This window comes from Ipomoea triloba, chromosome 3 (genome assembly GCF_003576645.1).
Source record: "Ipomoea triloba cultivar NCNSP0323 chromosome 3, ASM357664v1".
NCBI classification, from domain to species: domain Eukaryota; kingdom Viridiplantae; phylum Streptophyta; class Magnoliopsida; order Solanales; family Convolvulaceae; genus Ipomoea; species Ipomoea triloba.
The window spans coordinates 15379942-15391550 of record NC_044918.1 but is presented as its reverse complement, the minus strand read 5'-3'; the positions used below and the strand labels follow the sequence as shown (position 1 = coordinate 15391550).

Sequence of the window (11609 nt, the reverse complement as noted above, 5' to 3'; positions counted from 1 at the left end):
ATGGGAGTGCAACCGCGCCACTATGTTATTAAAATTGTTAACTATAAATACAGAATATGTTAACCCATTGTACATAATTTTTGTATCAAAATTCATAATACAATATGATCCATTGTATAGCAACAAGTCAATTAACACTATAACAACCGTGCGATTATTAACGGGCCCGCAAAGCCTTTCCGGACTTGATTGCGCACGCAAATGGACATGTATGGATAGCAGATAGGTTTATTCAATGGAGGAAAGCAAGGTAGTTCATCGGCCCAACTACTCGCCATTTATTATTCAACCACGCCATTGAAGCTTCCGTTTCCTCGCATACAAAACACACTCCTCTCTCAGCTTCTCCTTCGCAGATTCAGTAGAAATGAAGGTCGTCGTGAACAGCCGGAGCGGCAGAGAACTCATCAAGGGCGGCCTTGACTTCTCCGATACCGTATGCCTTCTATTCCTTCTGCTTTCACTTTCCGTTTCTGTAAATTCAGCTTCGGATTTCTCATGCATCTTCATTTCGTTTGTTGCCTCTGTGTTTGTGGATTTTGCAGGCTACAGTTGCCGATCTACAGGAACAAATTCACAAACGGAGTGAGTGGTTCTTCTTCGTGTTTCTCTTTTCATTTGCCGTGTAATATAGTATGAGCTACTGATTTTTTCTGCTAATTACAGTTAAGACTGTACGGTCATGTTTTTTCAGATCTTTTTTTTTCGTTTTTTTAATTGGAAAAGGAAGTGTTTTATATAGGCACTCAACTTCAATTTTGAGTTGAATTTGATTATATAAACTGCGTGTTGTTAGTGTTCTGTTTGCTTACTATAGTTATTTTGAGTGGAAGAAGTGTGGTGAACTATGAAATACTGGAGCAATGGCTTCTGCCACCCTCATTTCATACACATTGGATCTACAAGAATTTGATCATAAAATTTTTGAGAGATTATATTTTGAGGTAGAAGGAACTAGTTCCTGTTGTAAAACACAGGTCATTTGGAAGGTAGGATAATTGGTCATTGAACAGTAGAATTTAAAACCCTCCACGGCTCCCTAGCATAGGAGCTAAGAGAAGAGGGAAAGTGAGAGTTGCAGGGGTTGCTTAAACCTAATGGCTGGTGCTAATGAATATTGCGTAAATTGATAGATCGTGTTGCTCATTTAAGAAAGTTACTTTAATTGATAGATCGTGTTAACATCACAATAAATCATTTAAGTAAGCTGAAGTGTGTATTATCTGTTTATATGAGAATTCTGAACTATAAATGTGAAGTTTATTTGATAGCTGAAGCTAGTGTTAAATTGTTTGTATAGCTATATGATTGATTTATATTCTGGCTTTAGCCTTAGCAGTTGCTGCATTTCAGTGCATATACCATTACTGAATCACTGATTTACTGCTAAAATTCTGACATTCACAGCTAAGAAATACTATCCTTCCAGACAGCGACTTACTCTCCCTATTCCGCCTGGCTCAACACAGAGGCCAACTGTTCTTCACTACAAAAAGAGTCTTAAAGAGTATACTGATGGGAACAAAAATGAGTTAACTGTAATTTTTAAGGATCTTGGTCCACAAGTCAGCTATCGCACACTTTTCTTCTGGGAGTATCTGGGTCCTCTGATTATCTATCCTCTCTTCTATTACTTGCCGGTCTACAAGTTCTTTGGCTATGAAGGGAATCGTGTTATGCACCCAGCCCAGACATATGCTATGTATTACTGGTGCTTTCATTACTTTAAACGAATCTTAGAAACATTCTTCGTGCACCGATTTAGCCATGCCACTTCTCCGCTTTCCAATGTTTTCCGGAACTGTGCCTATTACTGGTCCTTTGGCGCTTTCATTGCTTACTTTGTGAATCACCCACTTTACACTCCTGTAAGTGATCTCCAAATGAAGATTGGCTTTGGCTTTGGGTTGATATGTCAAGTTGCAAACTTTTATTGTCACATACTGTTGAGAAAACTTCGTAGTCCTGATGGTAGTGGAGGGTACCAAATCCCACGTGGATTCTTGTTCAACATTGTTACTTGTGCAAATTACACAACAGAGATTTATCAGTGGTTAGGATACAATATTGCAACACAGACTGTTGCAGGCTATGTCTTCATGGTTGTTGCTGCTGGCATCATGACTAACTGGGCACTTGGAAAGCATCGTCGTCTGAAGAAGGTAAATTTGCTATCCTCCCTTCCCCCGCCCTAAAGAATAAATAAATAACATTCAGTAATTCATGCATTATTGCAGAGAACTAATTAAAGAAAAAAATCACCATGAAATCTGAGAGACTAATAAAAGAAAGCTGAAAGCCACACTGCCCGAATATGTTATGTATTTTACTTTTAACATGAACCCCATTGAACAAAAGAAAGGCTTGTTGCTGAAGTCTCTAGCAGGCTTCACATGTTGGGAATGCCACTGTTTTGAAACAAATATCTTCTGTTACACCTCATTCTTTCTCTCTGTAGTCATATGCCTCTCGACAAAGTCCTTGTTATTTAAACACATTTTTGCCTTCAATACTAATCAATTTTGCAAATGACATCCACACTCTTCCACCTCCCTTTTGCTTTTTTTGGTAAAGTCAGTAAACAAGTTTTACACTTAAGCTTTTGTTTCTAAATTCAGTCTGCACACATATTTAGCTTCTAGGTTCACCAAATCCTGCTCAAACTTTCACAATGAAGTAATCACTCAACTTGTGGCAAGGCTAATAGCCCAATACAAGTATTTTTTGAACTTATCAACAAAAACCTATTTACATTTCAATAATGGAATTCATTTGGAATAATGTTGTGACTACTTTTCATATACTTTTTACTCAATCTTGGTGGTTAATTTTGCCTCATTTCCTGCAGCTATTTGATGGAAAAGAAGGAAGGCCTAAATATCCTCGCCGATGGGTGATCTTGCCTCCATTCCTGTAGATCCAGCATCAACCATTTCAGGGAAGGATTAAGAAGTCAATTCTTATTAGCAAATTACAATTGCCAGTCAGTTTCTTCGCGTTGTTATTTAAGCTTTTGCCTGTTTCGTACCCAACTATAATGCTCGACATTTCTGATATTTATGGTTCACTCCTATAGTCTATACGTATTCTTTTCTTTTTGCCCCCCTTCAATCAGATCATCCTGAGGGTCTCAAAATTCAGAGATAGCATTTCAAAGCTGGCCAGGGAGAAATGTCCAAACTCTCTACATGTTTGATATGTACAAGAATGCTCCTATTTCTGCCTCATCTGTTTGTTATTTTTCTAATTTGAAATATAGGAAGAATCGACATGATATATATGATGCAATATGGTCGGTCGGGGTCGGCATGTGTGGGGTATAAAACCTTGGCCTAAATCAAACTTCAGCTGCAGTTTATATTTGTACTAAACCATACATTTATATAAGTTTATTCCATTTTGATTATTCCAATTCTTAATTTTGATATCTTTTACTTATAGCTTAAAATGTCTTTAAATAGAGTTGGTTGAAAATTTCACGAAATTAAGCATTTTAGCTGATTTTTTTTGAAGTGGAAGGTTAAAAGCAAGAAATACATTGAAGTTGATAACTATAAATGGAAATGTCATTATAGTTGATGGTATGAAAGTGGAAAAAACATGCATATTTTTGTGCCTACCTAATTCTGTTCGTGTTGGGTAATGAAAAAGTGTTGGGTAAGATTTCAAGATGTAAAATGTTTTTTCATGGAAACCATGAGTAAAAAAAAGATAAAAAATTAGGCAAATTTAGACCAAGCAACATCAATCAAATCAGCAAAAATCTCAACTCACAACTAATTTATTACCCATTCATAAGTTTTTGATGAATACCAATTGTAATAACTTTAAAGGTGACAGATATGTGTTTCATTACGCAATTCAAAGTACGTTTTCCAGCAAAAAAAAAAATGTTGACAACTGTTGGATGAAGAAAAAGTAGGGCATTTAGTTGGAAGCACATCTGCTGGGCGGTGGAAAAGCAGTATCTGTTTCATACTTAATATAAGAGTTTTCAAGATCCATTCATTTTATAATTAAAATATGCACACAAATTCTAGGTGTTTTAAAGGGATAATTAAGTGGGTGAAATATAATTTTTATACTATAAGATTTTCTTGATCGCACAAGATCTTCTTATTTATTTCTCTGATGTGATTTACAGGATATTACACATGAAAAAAGTTTACCAAATGTACACCATCGCATAGTGTCTATAAATGTTTCTCTTTTTCATGGGAGCCAATCATCTTTTAGACATTACACATGCCTTTGAATCTTATGAATCTTACTCTCATAATTGGAAAAACTTTTTATACCAAAATCTTGTTCAAATCGCATCGTTTAATTTGTGACGAGATTATCTAATTCATATTATTTAAGATAAAGTTTAAAAAAAATAACTTTAAAAAGTAATGATTTTTTACTTTATCTAATACAAATCAACATTTATCAAAAAATTACTTCAAAATTCATAGCAGCCTCAATTCTACTAACACCATGATCCCACCAAAATGGAAGTTTGCAATTATTTGAATCCAAGAAACCAAAAATGGGCATGTGAATCGATTCCTACCCTTCTCTGCCAAAGTACTAGGGGATAAATTACTTAACAGTTCAATACAAAACCAAACATTATTTACTTTCAAACAATTTTTTTTTAAATATTGAAAATAAATAAATAAATACTTCATAGATAATACATTCAATTATTCAATACAAATTCCATCTCTTACTAATCATATTACAACTTACTACATTTATTTCTTTTGATAAAATAATAAAGAAAAACATAAAACAATAAAAGTAAAATTGTAGAACTAGTAATTACAATTTAACCTTACTGGGTTCATATGACAAAAACTTGTATAATACCGTCTCATTCTCACGGATTTTTATTCGTGAGACGTGTCAGGTCGAGATGAAATGTAATACTTATACTAACAAATGCAATACCAAATTATGAATAAAATATTACTCCCTCCGTCCCATTTTATGTGTTGGGTTCGGTTAGCGAGGCTTGACTGGAGTGATTTTTAATTCAATTTTTCATAATATTAAATTTAGTATTAATACAAAAAATTTATATATTTAGAAACTACATTAAAAGTACTATTAAACACAAAAAATCAAATTTAAAAATAAGTAAAAAATAATAAAGAAAATAAACAAAGAAGAAAGAGTTGGTTTGACCAATGAATAGTAAGTAGGACAGATAAAATGGGACAGAGGGATTTCATATTGACTCAACCCGGTTCACAAATGTGTTGTGAAAAAAAAAAGTTAAGACCTTAGATGGAGGATTTTTTAAATAAAAGAATTATTAGATGATTTTATTTTAAAACAGATTTTTTTTTTTTTTAATTTGAAGGGTCAAAATAGGAGGGAACAAAAAAGAAAAAACAGAGAAAAGAATATGATGGAAAAAGGACATACAGCGGAATACGAGTGTAATCTCCGGATCCGACGGCTCCGATTTCTTCTTCTTTTCAATAAAACCCCCTCGACTTTCTCTCTTTTCAGCAGAAAAGAAAAAGAAGAAAGCAGAGAGAGAGAGAGAGAGAGAGAGAGAGAGAGAGAGCTCCATTTCCGTCCCGATCTCTCTCGCACTCCGGCAGAAGAACGAGAAAGGGAATAACTTCCGGCGATTGAGGTAAATCGAATCCTTAATTCTGCTCAATTTTGCACCATCGGATGTTAGCATAGGACTATAAATGGATAGATTACTTTTGTGAAATTTGCTTGTTAAATCTCGTTTGTGAAGTGATTGTGTGATCGAACTAAAAAAGAGAACTTCGTTGGCTGTGCATCGCATGCTAGTGAGTGATCTCACTTAATTTTGTGTGATTATGATGGTGATTAGGTGGGTCAATTACTGCCAAATGGTTTGTAGAAGGTATTTAGCTAATCAGTCTAATGTAAGACTACTGAGAGATTGGTTTTTGTGAGAATCTCGTAAAACAGTGAGTGATTTGGGACAGGTGTGTTTGAGTCGATTGTTCTCGTTTCTCTTGATTGTGATCTAACTGTTTTTAAAGAAATGAATTGGGAAGTATAGTATCATTTTGCACAATGATGTCTTAAATGTTGTTGTGCTATTGCTAGTTTTCTGGATTGCCACCGAGTTCTCATATCACGCATGCACCAGCTGTTTTGGTTGATTGAAGATTTTGTTTTTATGGACTAGGAAGATGTTGGAATTAAGTGACAGTCTTTAAACTGTGTACTTAGTTGAATAAAGTTGTGTTGTATGTGCAGGAGGTAGCAGAAGATGGCAGAAGAGGATATTCAACCACTTGTTTGTGACAATGGAACTGGAATGGTCAAGGTAATGTATCAGGATTGGTCTTATTTTGCAAGGTTATGGAGTTGTTATGTTATTTATAATGTTGGTGAAGCTTGTGCTATATTTTTTCTATGTTGCTAATATTTTTATTTTTATTTTTGTGTGTGTGGTTATGTTTATTGCTTTGTAGGCTGGATTTGCTGGGGATGATGCTCCACGAGCTGTATTCCCTAGCATTGTTGGCCGTCCTCGTCACACTGGTGTGATGGTTGGTATGGGTCAAAAAGATGCATATGTCGGAGATGAAGCTCAATCAAAGCGAGGTATCTTAACCCTGAAATACCCTATTGAACATGGTATTGTTAGCAATTGGGATGATATGGAGAAGATATGGCATCACACATTCTATAATGAGCTTCGTGTTGCCCCTGAGGAGCACCCTGTCCTCCTGACTGAAGCACCACTTAATCCAAAGGCTAATCGTGAGAAGATGACCCAGATCATGTTTGAAACTTTCAACACCCCAGCTATGTATGTAGCTATTCAAGCCGTTCTTTCCCTGTATGCTAGTGGACGTACAACTGGTAAGAATTTTGCACATGTATCAGATTGTTTCAAGTTCTTTGTTGAAGATTTAATCAAGCTCAAATATTGAGTGATATATAAGTGATCATATCTATAACTCTTAGTGCTACTATATTTTTTTTACAGGTATTGTTTTGGACTCCGGTGATGGTGTTAGTCACACTGTCCCCATCTATGAAGGGTATGCCCTCCCACATGCTATCCTTCGTCTTGATTTGGCTGGTCGTGACCTCACTGATCATTTGATGAAGATCCTCACGGAGCGTGGCTACTCTTTCACCACCTCAGCTGAACGGGAAATTGTGAGGGACATGAAAGAGAAACTTGCTTACATAGCTCTTGACTATGAGCAGGAGCTAGAGACCTCAAAGACTAGCTCTGCTATAGAGAAGAGTTATGAACTTCCTGATGGGCAAGTAATCACCATTGGCGCTGAGCGTTTCCGATGCCCAGAGGTCCTCTTCCAGCCTTCAATCATCGGAATGGAAGCAGCAGGAATCCACGAGACAACATACAACTCTATCATGAAGTGTGATGTAGATATCCGAAAAGACTTGTATGGAAACATAGTACTCAGTGGCGGGACTACCATGTTCCCCGGTATTGCGGATAGAATGAGCAAGGAAATAACAGCGTTGGCTCCAAGCAGCATGAAGATTAAGGTCGTAGCACCACCTGAAAGGAAATACAGTGTCTGGATTGGAGGCTCCATATTGGCTTCCCTCAGCACATTCCAACAGGTTTTTTGACTCAACACCCTGCAATTGTATTCAAGTGACACTAATTAGTAGACTTTCTACATAGGACATACTGCAATCTCTTTCCCATTTTCAACTCATTCGTTCCTTTTGCAGATGTGGATTGCCAAGGCAGAGTATGATGAGTCCGGCCCTTCAATCGTGCACAGGAAGTGCTTCTAATTTTCCAAGATCCAAGATGCTCGTGGCATACAAGTATTCTCTCCTACTTTGTCATAAACAAAATTTGCGAGACCTTATATGTTCTAGCTTTTATTTGTATTTGTTGTTGTCATGTTGGATGTATGATTTGACAATGCAAGGACTTATATTATGATGTTGCACAATTCTTTCTATTTTATTTCGCCTTTCTAAATCTCAGTTGAAATGCAATGCAATGCAAGAATCTCTTCTTAGCTTCTCTTCTAGCAGATAGTTTTCCAGTAATAGCTGATTCATTCCATGGTCATTCATTCCAGTATTAACTCTATTACAATGTAGTATTGTTCATATATACTTTCTCAACCTACTGAAGTATAAAGAGTCAATGGCCCCCAGTGGGGGTTCATACATACATAAGAGCAGGCATCAAAGAAATAGTGGTATGCATGTGGAGTATAAATGAAGGTTCTCTATGAGAATTAATATGTAGCTTTGAAGATTGGATTGTATGATGATGTAACCAATCTTTTCCTTAAAGAAGAATTATCTACCACCCACCAACTACCCTCTTGTACAGAGCTAACTACCAAACATATTTTTCTGCCACACATTGTCTAGTCATAACTCATAATGAGTTCATAAGCATTAGTCAAAATTTAAGATGCGGATTGACACCCGTAATGTTTGGTTACATTGAGTACTATGAGGATAATAATCACTACTCAATTCAATTTAAACAGTACAACGCTAGTGCTGATTGTTGCTATAGTAATTTCTGTTAGCAAAATGTTAATTAGCCCCAAGTTTATTACTTCCAAACTTACCACTGACTTTACTAATGTCTTATGATTTTGCCATATCATGGAGTGGTTAGTTGGTTTGTGAAGGGTAAAATTAGAGTGTGTAGCGTGGTCATTTTTTTAGATGACAAGGAAAATTTGCCGCTACTAGCTGAGAATGTATATTGGATAAATCTTGTCTTGTAACTTTAGTTAGTAAAAGATTAAGCTAAAAGATTACAAGGAGGATGTAAACTAGTCTAAGTTGTATAGTATAGTTATTTAGGTTGGACTATCTGAATCGAACCAAAAGAGATGTTTGGTATAAATTTCTTTACTACCAACAACAAGCCCGTCTAGCTCAGTCGGTAGAGCGCAAGGCTCTTAACCTTGTGGTCGTGGGTTCGAGCCCCACGGTGGGCGTTTCATTTTTGGCCAAGGGCCACCCTGCCCACCCATAAAACTAATATACAATAATCAATATTATTATGTGAAAAGGGGATCTCAAAATCAGTGTTCTGGCAAGCACTAGGAAAACCAAAACTTTCTCACAGTCCTGACACATGAACAGGATAAATATACATAGATATTATGAAGTTCATGTGCAGGGGCCTACTTGTGCCATAATTGAAGCCCAAAGTTAACAACAAAACACCACACACAGACTGGGGAAAGAAAAGCATCTTTCTTTTTAAGTTTATCACTTTTCTGTGTACACATGAGATAAAGGCAGTGTTCTTAGCTAGCTAGCTTCTCTGGCCCTTTCACACTTCATCCCCCAACTCCTTTTCCCCAATCCATCTTTTTTGAAAACTTCCCCAATCCATCTCACCACTGCTTATCATCATCACATCCATTTCCCATCTTCCCTTTCTCTTCTATTCATGCCCTTTTTCCACATTTATATAATCCTCCTGCTACCTACTTTGCTACAATCTTGTAGTCAGGTATTATATATTTGAAAGTCTATGTATGGAGTTTTAAATTCCATCACTACTCACAATCCCATAATATAAATAATATATTTGGTGTATGGAATCTCAAATTCAATATTAGTAAGTCTAGTAGAGTGGTTCAAGACTCAAAAGTTCACTAAATCAGTAAGTCTAGTGGAGTGGTTCAAGACTCGAAAGTTCACTAAACCAGTTTATGACTTCTGACCGGTGTGATAAGTAATTATTGCATTCCACCAGTATAAATAACCTAATTAGTGTAAGGAAGCTCAAATTCGATATTAGTAAGTCTAGTAGAGTGGTCCAAGACTCGTAAAACTCACTAGACTAGTGTATGCCTTCGAGCAAGAGTGATAAGTAATTATTGCATTCCACCACATATAACCCAATATGCGCCTTGGAACTATTAATCTTATGATTATGGTTGTTGAGTCTTAGCATCCCAAAAGAACATTAGTATTAATAATTGTTCTTTATATTGTACTTGAGTTATATGTAAGTAGTATTACTTTGCTAGTTTAATTTGAGTATTATTAACTCTGTTACAATGTGATATCTGTTCGTATATTGACTTCTGAAATACAATGAGTTAATATCACCTATTCGTACCCATGGTCTCTTAAATGGCATGAAGTGACTAGCAAGTGGCTCTCCCAAATACTTCTGCAATATAATTCTGATTTAATTAACCATGATAATCAATAATTAATATGTCACCCACGAGACTTTGCGTAATGCACGTACTAGCTAGCTAGCTACTAGTGTTAGCTTCTTACGTTAGTTGTACCAATCATTAAAAATGATGATGAGAAACATGAGACTAAAGTTAAGCTAGGGTGTAAAGACTCTTGAGATTTAAGAATGATAGTATATGTATTTTCATTCTTTCAATATGAAAGAACAACACACAATTAAAGAAACAAATTAAACCAAATGTGGTCACGTCGCTCTGATGTTATAAATCAAAATAATTAGGTTTGACTTCGTCAAGACTCATGAGGTGTCAAAGTTACATTCTAAAATGACTATCCTTCATATGTGTTGTCATCTGGTATGGGGTGAAGTTTGTGTCACAGTGAACATGTTGGACCTTACAACCTCAATCTTGTTGCCATAAATCCTGGATAGCTCTAATGATATGCACATGCAAATCTTCTTGTTAATAGCGTGTCATACTTTAATTAATTAAAAAAAAATAAACGAATCACATTCTTTTTATTTCCTTTTCTTTTATCCTTAAGATCTAAACATCTTATGAAAATTTTATTTTTAAGAGTACACTTATCTTTTTCTTTCTTTTTAGAAATTTGCAGTTATTATCGTAAGGTAAACTTTACTCATATGTAATACAGAGTAACTCGCAAATTACATAAGAAGTGAATCTTATTTAAAAAAATTACATTTGACTTAATAAAATTTTTTTAACAATAATTAAATTCATGATACTCATTATAATTTTTTGACTCGGGAATGGACTAGAGTTGGGTTTTTTTTTTTTTTTTTTTTAAAGCGAAAATAAGTAAATAAATTACTGTAAAAGAGCGGTAACAAAGTTAAGCGTGACAGAGTCCCAATACAGTGGCTAAAGTTGGTCTAAATTTACGTAAAACCCATTGTTGTTTGTTTCTCAATTCTCCTGCCGACAAGACAACGTACGCACACCATTATATTCTATGTTTGCTTTCATTAATTTTTCACTGTGGTTTTCACACCATCCCTTGCCTTTTCCAATTGCTTGTCAATCACAAATCTTGTTTATCTTTTTCCCCTTTTTGGTATGTGTAACTAACATATATAACAACATTCTTAAAGTGTATACATTACCCCTGGCCTATTAATTTGTTAAATATTTTGATTTGAACACATGGAATATGGAAGACATGAATTGTATGTCTTTCATTTTAATAAGATATTTTGAGTATTTTGAGTTTAAGCCTTAAGAACTAGCTATATATCTTGAAACTCATGAGTCATGAATATTTTGACATTTTTAGTGTCCTATCAAGATTAATCTTAGTGTACTATGACTGTGGAAACTTATGGTCTGAAAAAAAAATCTAATTTGATTAGAAAAAAAAATAATTTTTTTGTCACTTTTTAACATTTTATGGAATTATTTAGCACACAT

General features: G+C 35.2%; 2 protein-coding genes and 1 non-coding gene across 3 annotated transcripts; all 3 read left to right on the top strand.

Moving 5' to 3' along the window:
• Positions 1-229: 229 nt before the first annotated feature.
• LOC116014001 (very-long-chain enoyl-CoA reductase) lies at positions 230-3412 on the top strand. Its single transcript, XM_031253979.1, has 4 exons — positions 230-436; positions 546-585; positions 1408-2162; positions 2849-3412. The coding sequence occupies exons 1-4, from the start codon at positions 368-370 to the stop codon at positions 2915-2917; spliced, it is 933 nt and encodes a 310-aa protein (XP_031109839.1). The 5' UTR covers positions 230-367; the 3' UTR covers positions 2918-3412.
• Positions 3413-5482: 2070 nt separating this feature from the next.
• LOC116014083 (actin-66) lies at positions 5483-7833 on the top strand. Its single transcript, XM_031254076.1, has 5 exons — positions 5483-5632; positions 6238-6307; positions 6456-6849; positions 6977-7590; positions 7705-7833. The coding sequence occupies exons 2-5, from the start codon at positions 6251-6253 to the stop codon at positions 7768-7770; spliced, it is 1131 nt and encodes a 376-aa protein (XP_031109936.1). The 5' UTR covers positions 5483-5632; positions 6238-6250; the 3' UTR covers positions 7771-7833.
• Positions 7834-8878: 1045 nt separating this feature from the next.
• On the top strand, positions 8879-8951 carry TRNAK-CUU. The gene has a single exon. It is a non-coding gene; the product is annotated as a tRNA-Lys (tRNA).
• The last annotated feature ends 2658 nt before the right edge of the window (positions 8952-11609 follow it).

Coding starts and splice junctions, on each gene's coding strand:
- LOC116014001 (XM_031253979.1), top strand. CDS start 368: ATGAAGGTCGTCGTGAACAGCCGGAGCGGCAGAGAACTCATCAAGGGC. Junction 437..545: donor GCCTTGACTTCTCCGATACC/GTATGCCTTCTA, acceptor TGGATTTTGCAG/GCTACAGTTGCCGATCTACA. Junction 586..1,407: donor GGAACAAATTCACAAACGGA/GTGAGTGGTTCT, acceptor TGACATTCACAG/CTAAGAAATACTATCCTTCC.
- LOC116014083 (XM_031254076.1), top strand. CDS start 6,251: ATGGCAGAAGAGGATATTCAACCACTTGTTTGTGACAATGGAACTGGA. Junction 6,308..6,455: donor ATGGAACTGGAATGGTCAAG/GTAATGTATCAG, acceptor ATTGCTTTGTAG/GCTGGATTTGCTGGGGATGA. Junction 7,591..7,704: donor CCCTCAGCACATTCCAACAG/GTTTTTTGACTC, acceptor TTCCTTTTGCAG/ATGTGGATTGCCAAGGCAGA.